The sequence below is a fragment of the Neodiprion virginianus genome, chromosome 2, assembly GCF_021901495.1.
Source record: "Neodiprion virginianus isolate iyNeoVirg1 chromosome 2, iyNeoVirg1.1, whole genome shotgun sequence".
Taxonomy (NCBI): domain Eukaryota; kingdom Metazoa; phylum Arthropoda; class Insecta; order Hymenoptera; family Diprionidae; genus Neodiprion; species Neodiprion virginianus.
Genome location: NC_060878.1, coordinates 8,074,225 through 8,096,426, shown reverse-complemented (window position 1 = coordinate 8,096,426; position 22,202 = coordinate 8,074,225). Strand labels below are relative to the sequence as shown.

At 39.8% G+C, this 22,202-nt stretch overlaps 5 protein-coding genes across 5 annotated transcripts in view; 2 read left to right on the top strand and 3 right to left on the bottom strand.

Annotated features, from left to right (window-relative positions):
* Positions 1-1,155: 1,155 nt before the first annotated feature.
* LOC124297349 (uncharacterized) lies at positions 1,156-4,671 on the bottom strand. Its single transcript, XM_046748273.1, has 3 exons — positions 3,805-4,671; positions 2,862-3,069; positions 1,156-2,441 (listed from the first exon to the last, which is right to left on the bottom strand). Exons 1-3 carry the CDS (start codon positions 4,006-4,008, stop codon positions 2,425-2,427), a joined length of 429 nt encoding a protein of 142 aa, XP_046604229.1. The 5' UTR covers positions 4,009-4,671; the 3' UTR covers positions 1,156-2,424.
* A 355-nt stretch (positions 4,672-5,026) lies between these two features.
* Positions 5,027-6,963, bottom strand: LOC124297337 (splicing factor 3B subunit 4). Its single transcript, XM_046748257.1, has 4 exons — positions 6,820-6,963; positions 6,439-6,522; positions 6,050-6,324; positions 5,027-5,949 (listed from the first exon to the last, which is right to left on the bottom strand). Exons 1-4 carry the CDS (start codon positions 6,851-6,853, stop codon positions 5,098-5,100), a joined length of 1,245 nt encoding a protein of 414 aa, XP_046604213.1. The 5' UTR covers positions 6,854-6,963; the 3' UTR covers positions 5,027-5,097.
* A 70-nt stretch (positions 6,964-7,033) lies between these two features.
* On the top strand, positions 7,034-10,472 carry LOC124297320 (testis-expressed protein 2). The gene is made up of 5 exons (XM_046748236.1): positions 7,034-7,720; positions 7,954-9,190; positions 9,320-9,589; positions 9,734-9,929; positions 10,311-10,472. The coding sequence occupies exons 1-5, from the start codon at positions 7,669-7,671 to the stop codon at positions 10,323-10,325; spliced, it is 1,770 nt and encodes a 589-aa protein (XP_046604192.1). The 5' UTR covers positions 7,034-7,668; the 3' UTR covers positions 10,326-10,472.
* Positions 10,473-14,862: 4,390 nt separating this feature from the next.
* Positions 14,863-22,202, top strand: part of LOC124297317 (rho GTPase-activating protein 44-like) — a 79,854-nt gene continuing 72,514 nt past the window's right edge. Inside the window, exon 1 of the mRNA XM_046748231.1 lies at positions 14,863-16,019. The gene's annotated coding sequence lies outside the window, so the exon portion shown is untranslated. The remainder of the gene's footprint in view (positions 16,020-22,202) is intronic.
* LOC124297341 (meteorin-like protein) lies at positions 16,117-20,489 on the bottom strand. Its single transcript, XM_046748261.1, has 3 exons — positions 19,172-20,489; positions 17,123-17,642; positions 16,117-16,916 (listed from the first exon to the last, which is right to left on the bottom strand). Exons 1-3 carry the CDS (start codon positions 19,336-19,338, stop codon positions 16,707-16,709), a joined length of 897 nt encoding a protein of 298 aa, XP_046604217.1. The 5' UTR covers positions 19,339-20,489; the 3' UTR covers positions 16,117-16,706.

The following is a 22,202-nucleotide window of genomic DNA, read 5'->3' as shown; positions in this document are numbered from 1 at the left end:
ATGTCCACGTAGTCGCGAAGCCTCAAGATGATGTGTACTTGCGATGCTTCTCTAATTTTAGTACCTCCCACCTAAGGCGCGCTTCACCTCTTTCTCTGATCGGGTTCGAAACACACTTTTCCACCTTATTTTTTACCACCTCCTACTTGATCTTAATGCTCATGGCGCCCGGCTTTCATGCCGCGGAATTATAACGCGTCTCGCGCGTTTCACCCGCGCAACCCTCTCCGAAAATTTATTCCCATCCTATTTTAATTCCATCACCACGGACATTATTGGGTAATACTTCACCCCTCTAATGTGCGGGAAAATTTGGTCGCGGTGCTTTTGATGATACGCATTGCCTTTGAGCGACCCATTTTGCTTTTTTCCTTTCTTACATATTTCCGAATTTACTTTAGTATTTTCGCATTCACCGTCTCGACTTCGCACTCGTTGCTTTTCATTTTTCTCCCTCGCTCTTAAAACCTCCGAGTTTATTGTATATCTAAAAAATAAGCGTCACGAATTATTCCTTTACTATTTGTAGTTATAGGTATAATAAGCACAACCAAACCGACGTACAGAGCAGAGTATCTGCTCAAAAAACTCCGAGAAAAATATAATTATTATATCAACGTATGTTTAGTCTAATACTTTCATTCGTTCGGCAAAAAATATAGTCACGATCTTGCGGTTCAGCATGTTTTTTTTTTTTTAAAAACGCCTCAATCCTGCCAATCGTTGCAATTCATCCATACATGTTAACAATGAGCTGGATAAAACGCGATTAAACCATTCTCCGTGTGCATAGCGAACGGAGACCAAGGACTTTGAAGTCAATTACGTGTGAAATATTCATTGCAATTTACTTTCAACTTACATGCAAAAGTGACGTCAATATTTCTGTTCTCTTTCAATGAATTTTTTTTTTTTACTTCTGTTCTACATTATATTTCACGGTCAGCATGTGTCACCGCAGTATAATTCGCCATTGAACGTTTATAATGTCCGAGGATAATCAAATCAATCATCGCATCTCAATGAGTATTATGCAGAATTGAAATTCACACAACAGATTTTATCATCTGAATTTCCATACAAGGTCAGTGAATCATGTATTGTATTACATCATTTGCCCTTCAATCAAGGTGCGAAACATCATCGTCATTGTGCAGTTTTTCATTTGAAATATACATTTATTTGTCGTTTAATGCTTATGTACAAATAATTACAATTATTGTACTATTATTTGTATTGTTAATTACAAAAACACGGGTGCTATCGGGTGTTGATTAAAAAGAATACAATTTCTAGTTACTTGCTCAATTCGGTATTGCATCAATACGTCGGTTGGCGAATTAAGTATTCCATAAATAATTAGCAACCGGGTCATAAACACGCGTGTGTTATTATTTGGTGCGCGAGTAGTTTGACATTTATTTAATTGTTTTTGACGGCTGCTTTCTGCCTTTCGAAACATTAGAGCGAATATATAACGAGCTGTAATTCGTAGGTTTTAAATACTATAACATCAACGTGCTGCAGTCGCAGATTGGTTCGAGACGATTAGTTATACGATAAATTATTACATGGCTAACGTAATGTCAATTAACATTTATATAGTTATATGCTATAAAGTGAGTAGACGTTATGCAACGCGTCCGATGCTTTTCCACGCCTTCTACTTATAAAACACTTGTACACTGTGTATCTATTATAGCTATACATGTGAAAACTCAGCATTTTCCTCATACTTGATGGCTGTAGATATACTTAGTCATTCATACGCAGGCACTAATTATTCATATCTGTACTTGTACACACAATTTTATTTTCACTTTGTTTTTCTTCCATCATTTGGTCCCGTCAGCTGCAGGAATGTTGCGCCTAGTGAGTAAAATACTTATATTCGTAATTATCTACTTTCTAATAACGATCGCCGTCCAAGTGCATAATTTTTGTTAAAAAACGCAACTTCTCATAGGAGTATAAATATAAGGGATAAATTTATTGCAGATATATATTAGTAATAGTATACAGGTGTATTTTTATCATTCGTATTACACACACAGACACACGCACACACATGCATATTTACCTATTCCTTGTCTACTACACGCGGTGATGCATTAACGAACATACATTCGTTTCGCATGGGCGGAAAGATAGTGTATAATAATAGATTGAGTTGTGGGTAGTAGATGTGATTCAAAAAATCTTCGTTACTACTTCAGCAGCTGTAATAAATCTGTCATTCTCTTCACATCAAGTGCGCTGCAAGGACTCGTGTATGTAGGTATAATTGCGGCATAAATTTGTAATTGATTTTGGTAGAGCGCGATGAGTGCAACAGAAACAGTTGCGAAAGTTTTGCAGCAAATGTCATATGCTTGCACCATGTAATACATGGTAGTATGTATAGCTGCATTCCACGCGAAGAACTCAGGCGACGACTGGCGCTAAAAGAATTTCCATATGTTTTATAAATTTCTTCTTTCACATGTGAAACATATTGCTATCCGCTGTGTAGAAAGATTACAAGTACGCCACATTTGTATGCACATACTGATGGATATAAACAACTTGAAACTGAATTTATTTTGACTGGAGGAATTTTATTTTCTTGAAAAATAAGTACGTGTTTTCAAGACAAACAAATCGTTAGCTATGATTCGTTAAATTTTTTCGATGGAGTATAAATAGTACCTATTTAAATATACCGAGAGTTTTCTACGAAACTCAACGCTCAACGCCGGCGGATAGGCAACCAGGGCTACATTTTGCATTCCCACATATTCAAGATGCAAGTTTGGTTGCCTATCTGCCGGCGTTGAACGGCGATTTCAACAGAAAAATACCGGTAGAAGAAACCGACTTACTCATGTGTGTAAGACTCGCCCGCGGTGCAACAAGGACCATTTTTCTATGGGGGGAAAGGGTCTCCGGTGTTGCGATCACGTTGACGGATATTTGATTTGGACTGTTGGCGCCGTTTTGTCCGTCTCTTGACAGTGATCTTTGATTGCTGAAGCCGAACGGAGCCGCGTGAAGATTGTGCCTGCAGCTACTGACGAGGTAGCTGCTTACCTGAAACAATTATTAATCGGCTGGCAATTCGATCTACGTTTTATAGGGATCCGGTGCTTGTTTATCCGTGTAGCGAGACACGGTGTGTCATGTATGTACATACGTACGGTAGTAAAATACTAGAGGTAAAGAGATACTTTCAACTTCCGGCGCGACTAAGACGCTCGTTTAATTGCCGGCGCCCCGCCAGGCGCTCAGCATGGTTCGTTCGTGTGCAATGCACAAGCTATGTGTAATAAAGTAATATAATTGACGTTTCTGGCTTTCTATTCCGACAGAAAACCCGGCTGAGATGTAAGCTCGATTTAACGCCTCGATATCGCTGACCAAGCTGAGATGAGAAACGTAATTAACAGTTTCGGATGGAATACGTTTCGAATGATTGAATTTGCCTGTTGAAAGGTTTAAACTGTCATTTGAACTTATGGTCAAAGAAAAATAACAGCCATCGTAACTTCGGTTGATAGAAATTGATAATTCCTATGGTCATTGATGGAATAAATTTTTCTAGAATTTGTCACGCGGCTTTCATTCATCGGTTTAACATCGTCTCAAAAATTTTTCCACATTCAAGCGAGTTTGTAATTCTGGCGGGAAACTTTTTGAAATCCTTCCGATATGAATATCACTGACTCTCCGATGCTTGTGAAATGAATAATAAATTTTACAACCGTCATCAAGGTCGGTTCGTTGTATTAATAACTATATAATAATACAAAATAAACATTATCTTACCGATGTGAGCAGAAATAGAGCGAGCAAAGCGAGTCCGAGCCAAAAGTACCAGGCTTCCCAAAGCTGGCGAGTCGGTCTTCGCTGTACAAGGCAACATTGTGAGTTGCAGCAGTATTGCTTGTTGATTGTACAAAATATCGGACCACTGGCTGTGTAATTCTCACTACGCAGTCCGAAATTGCACTCGTATATCGGACGCGCCATTGTACGATTAAAATTACCTGCACTTACTTCAGACACGTTTGAGCAACATTGATACGGTCGTTTAATTTGTCACACAGAATTTTAAAATTAGCCACAAATTATTATACTCACTGATTGAGTCGTTTGCACAGTGATAATTTATATCCGTGTACTTCACTTGCCACCGTAAAAACATATTATTAAAATACGAAGCGATCCTGTTTGATGGATAAATTTGAACCCCGGTGCATTAGCAAAAGTTCGAATCACTGTGCATTTTGTTTTGCATATAACGAAAGTTCCCGTGATTAACGACAGTAATCACCGTGCGATTGATGGCTGCTGATTTTATGGGAGTTTGTCGTGTTTAACTGAGGTGTTCGAACTTGCGCAACGCGCTTTAAATAGGGATAATCACCTCACGGTCAAAGCTTTGCAAGTTCGATCACAAAAAAGATGATTATTTGACTCAGAGTCAATGTGCAACAGATGAAACGATCGTTTACCACGTGCCTCGTAAAACTGAACAAATTTTTAACATACCAGTTACGAATTAAGTTTACGTGGCGGAAAAGGACATGGCTACGATGGTAGTCTAGACGGCACAAATGCGAAATAATCGATGCGACGAATGTCCCTCGTACAATTTACGCCAGGTACGTGCGGTCGATACTGACCAACTGACCGTACCAGGGTGCTAAGATAGTTCGAGCTGACTGTGGCGCATTTAAATTACTTGTTGCAAACGAGCAATGTTGCACGGTTCAAATTTGTACGATTCTAACGAATAATCGGGATGGAGGAGTGAAGTAAATTGGGATTTTCGAGTTCTTCGTTCTCCGTGTTCAGTATCATGTTTGCCGAAATTAGTTTACCTGTCTGCAACAAATAATTAAAAAAAAAAAAAATAATGCAAAAGCGTTGTGACATTTGACCGAAATCGTAGATTGATGGAAAAAGTTTAAAAATCTTAAATTTCTAAAGAGGCACGACTATGTAACATAACTTCTTTTCTCTCGATCCAGCAAAAATATTAATATAATACAGATTTACATTTTATTCAATCAAGTCAATCATTTATTATAAAACATTCAATTTATAAGTCCCAAATCAGTACTGTCCCGTTTCATGCGGAGGTGGTGGAGGTGGTGGGCCTCTCGGTGGGAATGGGGGCCTGAATTGCGGCGGCGGAGGGGGGGGAGGCCCCCCTTGTGAAGCAGGCGGAGGTGGTGGATGGCGCCACCCTGGAGGAGGTCTAGGCGGCGGTTGAAACTGTCCATACTGTGGTCCACCAGCACTGCCTGGGGGAGGCGGAGGAGGAAACTGGCCCTGTGGTCCCCAGTGTGGCGGAGGCGGCATCATGCGAGCAGCTTGCTGCTGCTGCGAGTTTGGTACAGGCATAGGAGGCAGAGGAGGTGGCATCCCTGGGGGAAGAGGGGGATGCGATTGGTGCATTCCTGACATCGGTGGTAACGGAGGAGGTGGAATGTTGGATGGAGGAAATCCTCCCGATGGTGGAGGAGGGACTGGAGGCGGGGGAGGGTGGTGATGGTGTCCCATCGGTGGCCCAGGAGTCGAGGGAGGCGGCGGGGGAGGAACGACCATTCCGTGATGATGGTGCATCATTCCGTGATGAGGATGATGCGGATGGTGCTGAACCTGGTGCGGCGGCATGTTGGGGTTCTGAGCCTGAGTCACTGGATTGAGAGGCGGTGCGTCCGCGAACAATTGATGCGGCCTGTCTGCTTGGCTTAGCGGATTTTGAGCTGCGAGTAGACGCTCTGCCGCGCTTCCGTGACGCTCGCCCTTCGCGTCTCGCTTAAAGGCGTAGGACACGGAGATTGGACGGTTGCACAAGTACTGACCATTCATTGCCTCAATGCTAGCGTCTGATGCGTCAAATGATGCGAAATTTATAAAGGCAAACCCCTTTGAATTTCCTGTTTCTGGATCTCGCATTATCTGAAATATGGGTAATGCGGAGCGTTAATTATTCACGTTTCTTTTCGATATATGAGACGCAACAGCTTAATTACTGATAATTGAAAGCGACTTAACCTACCTTAGGTGTTTGGAGAATAACACCAAATGCACTAAACGTATCGTAGAGTAATTTTTCATCTACTTCTGGATCCAAGTTTCCAATAAAAATGTTTGCTCCTACGTCCAAATTCTTCTGATGGGCACTAGCTTTGTTTACTCTTATTGGTTTCCCGTACAGCTTGATCATGTTCATAATTTTGATCGCGTAATCTGCATCCTCCTCCCCCATAAATTCGACAAACCCATATCCCTGGTGCATTTGAGTCACTCTATCTTTTGGCATATGAACGTTAACTGAAACAGAAAGTTAGTTTTGAACAGCTAAGCATGAGACATAATTTAATGAAAATGATTCAGGTTTTTCTTATAATTTAATGGAAGAAAAAGACAATAGCAAACTTTTCTTACCGACGGGGCCAGATTGTACGAAGAGTTCCCACATGAGAGACTCCGTAACTTTGTCGTCAAGACCACCAACATAGATTGTAGCATCTGGAAATACGTCATATTCAGGTTATTTATTAGTCAAAATTGACTTAAAAAATAATTATGCGCGACAATGAAGTAAAAATTAGGATTCCAGGCAACGTTCTTTCAAAAGTACTTCTAGCTACGAGATAACATAACCTAACATAACCTAAATCGTGCATTGTTCATAACAGAAAATGTTGAGTTAAAGATGCGCAATTGAAAACTTATCCGCTATGTTTGTGATATGTAAGAAATAGGTCTTTAAAACGAAACGACAATTGTTAATCTCCATTAATTTTCGTAAACATTATGAATTACCTTGATTTCTTTCGGCGATCGGACCGGCCGCCATCTTTCAAGCAACGCGTACGATTGACGTTACGATTTACTTGGTTGCTTAACTCGGCGTCGCTGTCTAGCTATGAAGTGAGCCAAAAATCGAGAGGCCATGATTGTCATTCGACAATCGATTTAAATGATTAAGTTTGTCCAAGCTTCGTCATTCCGACGTGTAACACGTGTGTGTATGGTGTGCAACGATGTGCGGTAGTAAACAGATATGATGTGAAATCTGCGCTATATCGCGAAGTAAATTGATTATTTTTCGCATAAAGGTAACTACTAACCGCGCGGAGAACTCCGACCAAACATTGCGTGATTGTAGGTGTAACTAATAGCATGACTCTGTTTTACGTTTGCCGAATAAATATGCCCAACGGGTAGGAATGCAGGTTCTTTATATTCCCAGTAGTGTAATATCTCTAATACGGAATAAAGTAAAAAATAAGAAATAGTCGGCTGTGCGTAGCGGGGAATCACAAGCTGTCCGCGCTTGTGAATGTGAAGTATAAAAATCCACCGGTACGACAAGATACGCACTTCGCAAATACTGCGTCTTATAGTTTTTCATTAGAGTTTTCGATTATTGACACTTGTTTACCGCGAATATGTTGGAGCCAGTTTTAAAGTACGTTTATTACGCTGTTGCCGCAAGTTTCTGGAACACTTAACGCAATCCTTTGCAGTTGCTCGCGACACTTGCATCTGACAAGTGATAAGTAAAGAGAGAAGAAAATAAAATCGAAATTTTTGGGTTTGACACGAAACCGCTCGCTTGTTTCTAGCTTTACAACTATTGTCTGACCGCTTTTTAGTGGCTGTGGAAAAATGAGTTCCAAACCATCTACCCCTGGAAAGGTTACCCTGGGTATGCTGAAGGGTGAGATTCAATGTATTTGTCTGTCGAGACTAATTTTTATTCCGCTCTCTATTGCCTCTTGCAATGTTTATCAAATCTTTGGTACTTAACTCCTAGCATGACCAGCATTCGGTGTTTTATTTTCCACAAACCAGCCTCTACATACTTATTTTATTTCTAAACTAATGTAGCAATTACAATTTGTGCCAACAGCGTGACGACAATATGGTAGCTAATTGTTTTTGTTAAAACAGGTAAACCGATAATGACCTCGGTGCCAGTGATCCGGTATCATGCCAGTGACGATGAACTTGAGGAGCTTTACCCAAGCACAGATGACGACGAGTTGTACACTCCGGAGTCTGAGCACCCATCGACAAAATCTAGTCCATGTAAAACTAGTCGGAATAGATCTGAGGATGAATTGGGAGAAGGCACTAGTCTGGGCAGGCGATCGGCAAGCGTCGATGGAAATTTGTCGGAAGGCACGCCACCCACCGATCCATGGAAGATGTTATCCGAAATCAAGGGGAAGATAACAAAAACTTTTGAGGAAAAAATTTCTGAGATTAAAAGCGAGAGGAAAAAGAAAAAACGCAGAAGCAAAGATAATTCTAGTGTTAGTGATTCCGAAGACTTGGCTGACATCACCCCAACTGAAGATAATCTTTCGGAACAACAGGAACTGGAGTCTTCATCCCCTGTAAAATTCAGTAAAAATCGGTCCGCCAGATTCACAGGATTCTATCACATTAAGACTGGTCTGAAGACAAAAAATTCTGAAGAGGATAGTGTTGAGAGTGGAGTAGAGGCTGCGGAGCTCGCCGAGGACGATTTGTTATCAAAATCTAATTTGGATGACAAAAATTTACAAGCTCAGCGAAGCTCGGATGGTAATAAAAAATTACAAACACCTCTGATCAGACTACCTTTGAATGCTATTGAGAAGCTTATTCCACAGCGAGTAAAGTCCGAACCTGCATTGACTCAACTTTTTAAGAAAATAATTTATCAGCTTATCAGCGTTCCCATAATACTTCTCGGCGCTTATCACGTTATTCCTTTGCCTGAATACATTGTTGGTCTTATTGCTGGAATATTTGTTACAATCACGATTCAAAGAGCGCTAGCTCTAGTAACTCAGACTTTAATGACACCTCAGAAGATTGAAGACGTCAGAAGCGGCGACGAGCAGGTCTCTGTTTTGGAAATACCTGCAGCAGAGGAGCATGTCGTTTTGGATCGATTTGAAGGGTGGCTAAATCAGCTGCCATACAGCTACGATCCTGACAATTACCACGTTGCTAGAACAGTTTCAGTTTACTTCAGATTAGAAGGAGGCAGCTTAAAGGTGATGGAAACTAAGACGCGAATACCAAAACGTGAAGTTTGGGACGAGCCAAAACAGAACGTTAGATACATTTGGAAGAAAGTCTACACGCTTGCTAATGCCACAATTAAACTACTTCCGGAAGGGCTGATAAGAAGAAGGTAACTTATCACAGCTGTGCCTATACAATCCCTGGTATTGTTTACTTTTTAATGTGAACCCTCTAATTTATCTTATTTCTTCTTCTCCGCACAGCTTAGAATATGAAATATGATGTTTCGTTGTTACAGGAGGTGGAGTAAAAAGTATCCAATCTGCATAACATTCGGTAAGGATGCTTTAATTGAGAGTTCTTCTTTAAATGAGACATCTGAGGATGAGATTCTTCAAAAAATTGGCGTTGATGAAGATGGCACCATTCATGAAGAGGATGAGACTGATGAAGATCTGTCTAAGGATTCAAAAGAAGCTAAAGATGTTTTTGAAGATTGCACCGACGAGAGTGGTCAGAGATCAAAGATGTACATTTTTGCACGAACAGACAGACAGAAGGAAGATTGGTAACTCTCATCAATCTTTTATAATTGGATCGTTTTGTTTAACTACCTGTTATCGACGTGTGCATCATTCAATGCAATTCGTTTGATTCCTTATGTCATTCGTTCACTAAATATCACAACTGGTTTTCACTGCATTGTCAATAGGTTTAGACGACTGAACGATGCTGTCAATACAGCTAACAAGCGTGGCTCAGTAAGTTCTATAAATGAGATAATCCTGGCAACAACATCGCCGCCTGTACAAGGCAACAACGAGAGTAAGAATTCTGTCACTACAATTGGATCTTCAGAAATTCCTAACGAACTGAGTTACAGTGCTTATATGGCGATGTACACAGCGGTAAGAAGAACATAACAGATTTTAATTTTTTTTCAGTCATATTTCGTATATTCATGCCTTCTTTTACAAGTGTTGCCATTCTATTTTAGATGACTGCTAGTGCGTCATCCGATTCTGAGAATAGAGAGAAGAGTAACATTACTTGGATGAATGCTCTTGTTGGTAGAATCCTATATGATATGCACAAATGTCCAGAAACTATAAGTTTGATTCAAGATAAAATTCAGCGTAAAATGTCAAACATAAAGTTGCCCTACTTTATGGAAAGTCTTCTCGTGTCAGAGTTAGTAATAGGCCAGGGCGCACCTGTGATACACAAAGCTTCTCAGCCTGTACTGGATCAACGCGGTCTTTGGCTTAATCTAGATATATCTTACGAAGGTTGTCTTACGATGACAACAGAGACGAAGGTCAATCTCATGAAACTCACAAGAGCGGGTTCGATTTCTGGTAATGCCAGCGACATGCCAGGAACCGATAAGCCAAAACCGGCTCGATCCCCCATGTTTGATAGTGACGTAGAAGATAGTCCAGAGACATCTACCGAAGAAGAAGATAATTCAAATGTCACTGTGCCCAACACAGCTCGAGATTCAACGTTAGTTGAACATTTATTTACGAGCACCGGAGATGTTATCTTATTGTTATTTGATGTCACTTTATTTTTGTGAAATTACAGGCCACCTCAATCGTCCGGTAGAAGGTTCCTGAATATGGTGGATAAGCTAGCCGCCAACAAATATTTTCAGCATGTGAGTTGACGACATTGGTTTACAAATTCTATTAAATAATGTATTCGACGCTCGATAATTGAGAAATTGATATGAAATTTGAATCGGTAGCTAAGCGTCTCATATGTCTGTTACAGGCGACAGAGATACGCTATATACGACGTGCAATGGAGGGATTTTCTAATAAAGAGATTCGACTGATGGTCACAGTGTCCAGTATAGAGGGATGCCTCGTTTTGAATATACCGCCGCCACCTTCGGATAGATTATGGTATGGCTTTCGAACAGTTCCAAAAATAAGTTTAACTGCAAAACCAGCGTTAGGTGAGAAGCCGGTCAATCTGACTTACATAACGAGTCTTATTGAGAACAAATTACTGAGGGAATTTGAGAAGCTCGTAGTTCTTCCTAACATGGATGATCTAGTGATATCTCTGTGTCCCAATTATCCGTACGTCTTCTAATGTATTCATGAAAGATGTGTGTGAGAACTTGAAATTCGCGAGTATTGCAAAGAATCTAGGTAAATATTACTGTAAATATTGAAAGATTTTTGAGTAGCTGTCTACGCGAACAGAGATGGGAGGAAAGGGAATCACTAAAAGAACCGTTTCAACGAATGAATTTGAATTTTTATTGAAAAGTTTTCAAAATAATCCTCGCACTAACAAGTGAACGTAAGTGCTACGTGTAAAGTTTTATATACAATGCCTATTCTAATTATATTTTTCTCATCATTTGAAAACACATATACGAACTTTTTTCACATAATTCAATTTTCTAGCTTTAAGGTGCTCTTTGAATTTTCAACGAAAAGTTTTCAGCATTACCTAATTGGTAAAGCGAGACGTTTTATACCTCAGATTTAAGCAAAAACTTTCATTAAAAATTTCCTTTATTCTTCTGCTCGATACAGTATTGTGTTAAAAAGTATACGCTAACACATGTCTTTCAACATGTAGCGTGAGATTGATTATAGGAATTGAAGGTAAACTTTGATACAATGCAATGCATGTAAACACCTTATTCATAATTGCGTTAGACCATCGCTTGATTTTCTTGGTTGAAATTTCACCATTTTCCTTATTCCCCTTCCACCAGATATGCTTCGTCTATGAATTTAGGTATTTATGAATGAATTTATTGAATTTAGAAGATGCATCTCGTAAGCTCTACATGTAGAGAAAGATAATGACAAAGCAAACAAAGACAGTTTCGGATTTAGTACATCTATGGCAGAATGCGATTATTGATGTGATTATTTTGATTTATAGGAGCTGTAGTGATCGCATGGTACTAGGGTAAATAATGTAGATCAAGCCTTTGACTTACTACATTGAAAGCGTCTGCTGTATGGATTGTAGTTTATTCAGTTATTGGTTTCTGCTGAAAGCGATATTTAGTGATTTAACCAATTCAAATTGGCTGTTTCCAAATAATTTTAAGAGATTCGGTGGTTTTCCAAACAAATATTGAAAATGAGCTGTTACATTGATTTTCTCGATTGACTGAGTAGAAAGGTATTGTTATTAACATTCTTTTATATCGATTTAGCAATTTTCATCTTGTCAACATACATATTGCATATCTTATCCTTTTTTCTCGGTAGTTTGACAAACACGTGATTAACTAACGCTGGGTTCGATACGAGTGTTCAGAATATAGCTGAAAACGTAACGATGAATAAGCAGGGTTACAGTTAGCAACAGTATTTGCACAGTATATTTACATACCGTTATGTAAATATCAAGAGGTTTGCGAGTTAAGTTTCGTAAATTACAAGGTAGATTGAAGTTGATAAGATTTTGAGCATTACAGAATTGACATTATTGGATCTTGTCGACAGTGGTGTATTACAACGACTTTCCCTTCATTTAGGCGCAAGAAACGAATAATCTACTTTCAAAATCCTTTTTTTAATCCTTCGTCAATCACTGAGTGGTAATATTCTCCATTTGTCAAACTGATATAATATGTGTTGAATTATTCTCCGTTTACTTATTTGCATATTCTATTCTGTTTGACTTTATTTTCAGTACTATCTTAGTCACTGTTTCATTGTATTGATTCGAAAATTCACTTGGTTTGTGCGGAAACATTTGCTAAAAAAAATCACGTGTCTTCTCGTGGGTACTACTTTTTGTTCATTTATGTGTACTAATTATTCAGTAATAATATGTGATAACTTCTTGTCTTCAAAGGGTCGTGAAATTTTCAAAATACCAAATATTTATGTATATGTATGAAAAGTACCAGTGATTTATTTCGAAGTATATAAATTTATACTCTCTGAACGTTACTCGGGATAAATTTATTTTCCTTACGAAATTAATGGGCGTAATGATTGAAAGATGCCAAAGCTTAAAATTTTCGGGTGACAAGCAACGGAAGATTGATGTACAAAAATCTCTAAAATGAAAAATACAAAAGGAACAAAAAACAAATTTCGATAGATTTGTTTTGGTAAATTTATGTATCATTGGTTTTTTGATTGAAACTGTTCCCTTGACACGTATTTACCCTATATCTAATTAACTTTGCAGAAATTAGTCCAGAATGCAATTCTGGTTGTCTTATTATACTACTTATATAAATATATATATTAATATATTTTTCGGCACACCTTTACACAATGTATTATGACGAATATAAAATTTAAGTTTAAATATTTTTGTACTCATCGAAAACGAAATAAGAAAACCGAAAGAAAATATTTAAATAATCAGTCAGATCATTGTTTTGTCGACTTATCGTTCTGTTTGAAGTTACATGCTATCAAGAGTTTTTAACTTCCAATTCCCATTTACGTGGTCCAACTGATAAAAAGAACATTAATTTCTGATGGTGATAATTCTTCATATCTAGGTAATTTGCGTTTGTGATAAGTTCTTTCTTTCTGTTTCAACGTTATTCCCCACTCTTTTTTTGCTCTTACTGCCGCTCGAGTTCCGATCCATTGATGAATATTTACTTTAATAGAAATGCTATCAAATATAGATATCTTCAGCGGTGAATAAATTTTATCTTGCCTCTTTGTCCTTGCCGAGTCATCATTCCCTTATTATTTCTCATATCGATCGCTTACTTTCAAATTAAGTCTGCCTTTTGAGCGATACTGGTTGCGGGAATGAGGTGCTCATTTGGATGTTGACAAATCTATAATGTTATTATAATTGAATTAATGGACGTCAATAAGGTCCGCCCATTTTTTCAAATTTCGTATCCAAATTCTTGCTCAGTATAAACCGAGAATAGAAAATCTGTCGTGAAATCGGTAGTTAGCTATGGCGATAAATTTTCATCTATTAAAAACAAACGATTGGAGTATGGATTGATTGGGAAAATTAATTATACCGATTTACAGGTGATTCTACTGTAAATTTGCTTTCTTCTATAATCAACTCAACATTCCAAATTCATTTATGTATATCTAGGTTGCATTTTTTGGAACTTATTTTGGAATAATTGACTTACGTTATTTATAACGGGTTTGTGGTATAGTCTCCAGATAAAAATTTCAAAGCTTAAACTGCTAATATTCACGTATATCTTTACTAATTTTGTATAATTCTACGTATAATATTAATTCGTATAGCCGCCGTCCGTTAATAATTACGGAATTCAAATTTCAAGTGTGACTTTTTATCTGGATTATTCAGGTAGTCGCTGAGTTTGTAATAGGTAAATATGTATTATTGATGAACAATATAAAATCGTTTTTTTTTTTACGGATATACGTGAATGTAATTGGCTTTTCTGTACGTGTTTTCAGTCTGGTGTTTTCCATGTAATTTGTTACGAAATAAAGTGTTATATATATTTGTTGAACGAAACATGGTCAATTATACTTGCACATATGTTCTGTACATTTATATATGAACATCCGAAATTCCAACTCATGTAATTTCAGTAACCTATTTTTTTCCTTTTCAATGCTTCAATTTCTCATTCGCCAAATATGAGCTGAGTTTGAACTATGCGCCAGTTTCTGAAAAGCAACATCACGAAGTCGAGTCACCCACAATTCCCTAGTTTCGTCGTAGAATTTTTTATCGTCACGTCGGTATGAATTGAAACTGCCGTCGTTTTTTTAGAAATAAATTTCTAATTAAAGCATCAAATAATTATTTCGTGTCTACATTACGCAATGTGTTTGCAATAGCTTGATATAACAACGTAACCTCTTTTTGAAATACAGACATCAATTCGGGTCGTAAAGAAAATTAGCTCAACTGGTCAAATATCGGCAATCTCTACAGAATTGCACTCGCGCAACGTTATTCTAGAAACTTCCTTCCTTACCATCCAGAGCACCAACAGTTACGTTCGCATCACAATTAAGAGATGGCGTTGCGATATGTTTAGAGAAAATTGCGACGGAGATCTACACCTCTGTCGAATACAGCTCTGGTTGTTAGACGATATAACGATCAAAACCTTTCCTAGAAACGATTACTTAAAACAGTGTCTTTGCACGTGTGCTTGTGTAAATTAATGTGCGAAGGAGCAACCGACGCCCGTAGTGGAACCGTAGCGAATATGAATACAAGCAGGTTTGATCGTCCGAACAATTAACTTTCGATGTCGAGTGACATGTGTAATTAATTAAATAATTGTTATGGTATCTGCGGTGATTTAATTCCTCGTTGTGTCGTGCAATTTTCATTCCAAATAAAATCAACAATGTCTACGTGACTCGAAAGCGACGATTCGAATCGATCTTGGCATTAGGTATAATATACAAGTTTGTCACCGGGAAGGCGGTTTGATCCGCAGGGCAAAAAGTGTTTCTCACCGTACAAGGCGATGCACGTGATTCACGAAGCTTGTGCTCGCGAGCTTTGAGAGTTCGCAGTTAAACGGCAAAAGAAAACAAAAACAAAAAAGGAAGACTGGATATTTATCGAGGGGTAAATAAAACCGATCCGCGTATCTACGTGACGACCTCTCGGAATTTAGATGAGACGCGTCCTCTTCTCGGTTCCAACCGCGCTTCTTGCCCGTTGTTTAGCTCGGTTCAAACTTTTTTACCCGGGCCCGTCACTTCGACGTCTCCGAGAAAATATTCAATTTGCCGTAGTACCGCATGCCTTTATACAGCTTATACGTCCTTGAAAATTAACTTCGTCGCCGATCGGCTTAAATAATAATTTGCAGCGCATAGCTGCGAGCCCCACGTTTTTTTTTCTCTCTTCCTCTCTGTGTACCATATAACCCCAAGGAATATATACGATGTACGGAAAATAAACACAGTTGCAGTGCGCAGTAAAGTAAATTACTCAAAACATTATGGTGAACTCTATGGTGGGCCGGAGTGAAATATATTATGTGCCAATACTTCATCAAATTCGAGATGTGGGTGAGTTTGAATAAAATTTTTTGACTTTTAAATACCTATGATGATGAAAACGATGATATTAATAATAATAATAATAATGATAATGATAGAACATGGATTTTCGCATGAACAATTTAGTTTTTTATTCGTTGTTTTTACACATTAAATAAAACTGATATAGATTTACTTTATCCGTTGTTTTCTGTTTTTTTTTTTTTTGTTCGTTTTGATAAACCTCTAATAATACAATAATATCACAGTTCAGAGATCGATCGCTTAATACAACAAAGTACAATCGTGGTATGTACAACCCAATATACAATACACATACATACATATACATAAATCTATGTACACTATCTGTTTTTTCTCTATAGTCGTTTTTTCATTTTCCTATACTTTTTACATCGATACATTACACGCATTATATTTAAAATAAAAATAGTAGATCACTTTATCAATTCAAAACTGTATAATCCTGATCACTGATATCTAAACATATGCGTAATCGCAGATTAAGAATCACATATTATTACAGGCACAATTCGCCTGATTATATAATATAACACGAACCGCGAAATAGTTTTAAATAAATTGAGTCTCTCATCTTTTATATCGATGGTATGCTTGTTACGTACAGTACCAACTGCACAAAAATTCACCATATTCGCAAAATTATTCGTCCATATTAAAAATATACCGTGGATATTAGCTCTTTAACACGCAAGGAGCGGACTGCAGCTCTCTGACTGCCTCTGCCCAGGCTTCCAACCTCGGTGCACAAACCAAGGTCAGATCTCCCAGCCTTTTCTTTGCCATTATCACAAATTCTCCTTCGCCATGACGCGCGTCGCACAAACTAGGGACTCGTATTCGGACCTCCTTGCGATAAATGTCACCGGTGTCCACTTCGTTGTCCTGTAACAAGTATAATCGTAAAATTAATCCATGTTTATATGCATGAGAAAGATTACATATTCTTTTTAAATTTTATGCTGCCAGTTTTTTATTTTTTTTTTGTGTTATCACCAGTTGACCTTAATTTTTGAAATCATCGTTTAAGCGATTGATTTACCCCTCTTTTAGCTGTCTCTAATATCAAAGAAAAAATCCATCGTACTTACGTCGGCTAATTCGTCGACGCGTCGGAGCATCTTTGTCACCCTGAGAACGAGCTCGGCGGCGTCGATTTCGGGTCGTTTTTCGACGGCCCTGACGGTCCCCCTGGCGACGAGGTCGCTCTGGCAATACGCCTCGGATAGTTCCTCCTTCGAGCAGGGTCTGCACTCTCCCTCGTCGTCGACGAGGTGGGAGAACTCGAGGTCGTACTGGAGCTTCACCCGGGTTCGTCCGACGGTAGGCGGCTCGTCGGCCTCGACGTAGAGGGCGGCCACCGGTCCTCGGGAATGGAAACAACGGTGCAAAGCCTCGTGCTTTCCGTCACTCGGGTTGTAGACAGGCCTCAGGGTGCCCTTCGCCTCCAGGTAGACTCGCGCCGGTCCCGAGACTTTCACGCAACCCCGGAAACTTCGGCCTCCGCCACCTTGCAACACTATGCGAAGCGCTCCTCGCGGGTAGCGCCAGGACACCGCGCCTCTCGAACATCGAAGATAAACTGGACGGACTCCTCGACCCCCGCCTCCACTGTTGGAAATAAATTTGACGATTAATAATCCCGAACTCGGAGGAATTTCAAAGCGCCCGTAATCGCTTTTCGAACACACGAGATGTAGCGACATCTCCGTAAGTTCCCGGTTTTCGGGCTGTCGGGGAAAAGCACTTCTCCGAACCTGGTATATCAATCCTTATCCGCTGGATCAATTTTCGTCGATCGTCTGACTTATTACGATGCAAATACACCAGCCTCTGTACAAGTACCCGATTTTGGGGCTGAAAGTGTATACCCCAGGCTCTTAAACTCCGTAGCCGTACTGAATTTAGTGCTATCTCGAAAATATCTGTGACAACACATGGAGAATAAACGTCGTGGTCATTCGTAACCTAGGATGTCGAAGTATTTGGAAAATATTGCTTCAATTATTTCTCATATGTTTCATGTCTATATAATCCGCCTCTGACCAACGAATATATCCAAGATCGAGAAAATGTACGAGTCTCATTCGTATAATACCTATAATAAATGTACCTTCGTACATATCATATACGCATATAGATGTATATATGTATATATATATATATATATATTGAATATATAATATAATTTACTTCACGCGTGGCTTGTATATGATTTGTAATAAGTAGGAAAGAAAAATCTTGCTTCAAAACATAACCAGTTGTACGGCTTTATACAAAACCGGTTTCGCCTCATGCGACAAGGGAAACACCCCGTTCTCATTATCATTATACATCCATATATACATATATATATATATACGGTATGCATGTATGTATAATGCATATTACACCTTTGGCGCTTTGGGAATAAATACAAGCCGAAGAAGGTGGCAGTTGGATACAGGATGTGGCTATATTAAAAACTCGATGTCGCCCGTAGCGTATCAGTCTGAAATCGGGCGAAAATTTCACGCGGTTTGTTATTAGATCTTCGTAAATTCTGTAATCGATGATCGTGTAAATGGACAGGTTATTATTACACACCTAGGCCTTATATAATTCTATACGTATCGTATGCCGGGGTAAATATTGACGGTTAGACGAACAGAGAGGTCCAGTTATACTCTTTCCCTGACACGTGAATCAACACAGAATCATACGATTGAATGAAGAATTTATATTCACGTTTACAAAACTCCACTAGACTCGATTGACGGTCAAAGATTCTAAATTTCACAATATTCAAACCTGTTTCGAAACCTGTTACGCTCTATAACGCGTTGCGAATGTCAAACGATTCTGTATCGTCACATGACTCGAGTAAATTAGATAATATTGTCCAGAAGTGCCGTGAAATTGAAAAAGGAATTGTATTTTTAACGTGCAGTATTTCGAATTCTTTGATTTGAAACCATTTGTCCATCGTGTAGAAAAATGTTTTCTATTCCGTGTCGTACTTGCAAAATTTTACAAAAGAAACGATTTTTTACTGCTAATAGTAATGGAGCTGGTTATAAAAATTGAAGCAAGTACTGTCGAAGGAGAGAACCATTGCAGTTCAAGAGCACCTGCATATTAGCCGAAATGATAAAACTGACCTTCCGACCCAGTCGCATTGGTCAGCGGGAGGAGCAGCTGCTGCAGGATGCAAATGTGTTGCGGCTGGAGCAGCATTGACCGCGGTTTGACGAAAATGTAGTAACAAAAATCCAGCAGCAGCGAATACGAAGGCGTAAGATGGCCACCTCGGCTCGGACCTTATCATCTTTCGACGAACTTTCGCCTCCTCTTAATGATATTCTTCACCAACTTCGCCACTGTCGTTTCTTGAATTGTCCTAATAATTTCTCCGACATGTACGAGGATGAACTTGGAAGTGAATGGTATTCTCTTTGCCCGATTACTATTAATCAGCTATTATAAAACACACCGTCGGGATATTTCACACTTCCCGCACTTCGGCAAACTTCTACAATGTCACACTGTTCGCAGTTCATTGACGATCATTCGTTGTTTGTTATCAGTGGTTAAAATCGGAGTATCTACCGTTGCATTTACTAGTTCATCATCGTCAGCTTTGTGCTTCTTCTTGATTTGGGAGTTTGTATTACTCGAAACGTACGTGTGATCGATTTAAACCGTACCGCGTCACTGTATCCATGAAATCACAATCAAACACCGAAGTGACACGAAGCAGAGCTTTTCTCTTACGCTTTATAAGGCGATGATCGGCTTTGTTTCGTTGTATTATCAGTCAGCGTTTTCTGTACTTGTACTATCATCGGTAACGCGCAGTCTCCATCTGATCCACTCCAATCGTGAATATAATCCCTTTGTAGCAAGGTAAGCACATTCGCTGTCAACCTTCTCGAACAAGGCCGGTATAAAAATCCAAACGGTAAATCACAATACACGTTGGTATTGATCCTGGATTTAGGGATGGAGAACGATCCCCTTTCGTAATGTTAAAAGGACGTCGTCGTCGTTGTCGGTGAAAATTGTACGGAAATCACCTCAGGCATAGTTTTATTCATATTAAATCCGCATTTGCTTATTCGTACTATAGTTGGTATTATTATACCGAGACACACTTGCAAATGTACAGACAAAAGCAACGTTACACTGGCAAAGTGTGATTTTCTCTTTATATTGTTTGCTATTTTTCTTCTTTTTTATTTTTATTTCAAGAAGGACGGCGGAAAACTTTTTCAGTAGGTGACGTTTGCTTTATATTCCAACTATTTACGTAGAAAAAAAAGGAACCAACGAGTTCACTTCAACGATGTTATTGTCCTTTGATTTGTTTCGAAAGGAGAAACCGTGCAGAGGAGAAGACTTTTGGTCGTCTTCCGTCGACATGACTATCCCTGTTTGAAAGTCGAGCGGGAACTGTCGCTGAAACCACCGACAACGACTGCCTCGTTCTCCAGCCTGCTTCTGCCCCCTTCGTTCGTCTCTCAGATCTTTTGGTGGGGGGTCAAAAACAAGATGAGGGACGCGGGGGACCCGAAGGGGCACTTGAACGCGGTGCTGTACACACGCCATCTACCGTGTCTGAAACACGCACACACGCGACACACGTGCCGTAGCGACGGGTAAGAATGTACGCACAATTTCTGCTCAAGGATCTCGAAATTCGAAAGGAAAGAGGACGTCTTCGGCCTGGGTACGCAGGATGCGTAGTTGGAAAATTTTCGTCAAAGCTTGAGTGGAAGAGATAAGAATGATGAAAATTGTCGAAAATCTGGTAACATGAGAATACCTTTCTTCTAAATTCGAATATTTTGCCGTATTGAACTAGTAACACTTCTGAAAGCATTCCACTGCCAAAGAAATGTCGTATGAAAGAAAGAGCATACGTTGATCATGGATTTTCGAAGTTGAAAGACTCGGCTTGAATAAATGCTAATTCTGTACAGAATTTCGGCGCAAACGAACACGACGTACCACGAGGATGGCTTGTGGTGATCATCCGAACTCTGAAAGAACAATCGGTTGACTTTTGTCGATCTGTTCTTGGGACTTTTGGCGGGCCTTGAGATTTCATCGGCTGGCTGCCGGCTCGAACCCATCGCTAGTCGTAGATCAGCCTCCCACACCAGCAAAGAGCGAGGGAGGTATCGAGGGCTAGCAAGCAAGCCAGCCAGAGGAAAGGAGCGAGAGCAGCAACAAGTTGCCCGGAGGCAACCTGTCCGTGTGTATCACGCAGAGCAGACCGTAGAGTCTGCCTTCGAGGCACACGCATAATGCATTCACGTATGCTTGTATGCCATACGTGCGGCAGCAGAGAAGAGAAGAGAAGAGGTGGAGGTGGAGGTGGAGGTGGAGGTGGTGGTGGAGGAGGAAAGAGAGCCGAGAATGGGCGTAGATTTACCTCGGGCAACCGAGTCTCGGCTCGTGCATACTTGAAAAGCACAATCAAAACCAGCGGAGGGCAAGAAAGGCTTCGGCGTTTATTTTCCAAAGGCTCGAACTCCTGCTCCACAGCTTCTTATACATATCCTCGATACCGGTAATTTACATTCCGATTTACCAACCCACGTCAAGCTCTCCGATCGCAGCAGCGGCAGCAGCAACAGCGAATGCAAGGCTGACTTTCATCCAGTTTATCGACGATTATCCGTGTCAAATTCTGGGCGAAAACTTAACGTGGTTAAAAAAAACCTCACCAATTATCTGAAACTACCTTGCGTCATACGATGATCAGGGGCAGCGATATCCGCATCCAAGAAATGGGTCGCAATCTGGTACCGCGCATGGTTCACCTTGATCATTGGGTTTTAGGTTGAACCTTTCGCCGGATCGACGAACTTCCCAGGAACTTTTTATCCGCCGTACGAGAGCGGACAACCCGGTTCTTGTCATTGCGCGTAGATCGGTGTGTAACGTACGGAGGCTTACGGACATAAGTATTGGTTATCCACTCGTATGTACCTGGGCTACTCCCACCCATTGTTGCGGGCGGTGCAGGGCACACTTTCAACTCTGCCTGGTTGGTCCAGCTGCGCTGCCACACAGCGGGACAACGCCGGCTCCTTCATGCGGTGTTAAAAATTACACACACGTAAATATATACCTACGTTGACCTGCAACGAAAGAGTCCGGGGCTAGAAAGTTGCAGTGCCGTAG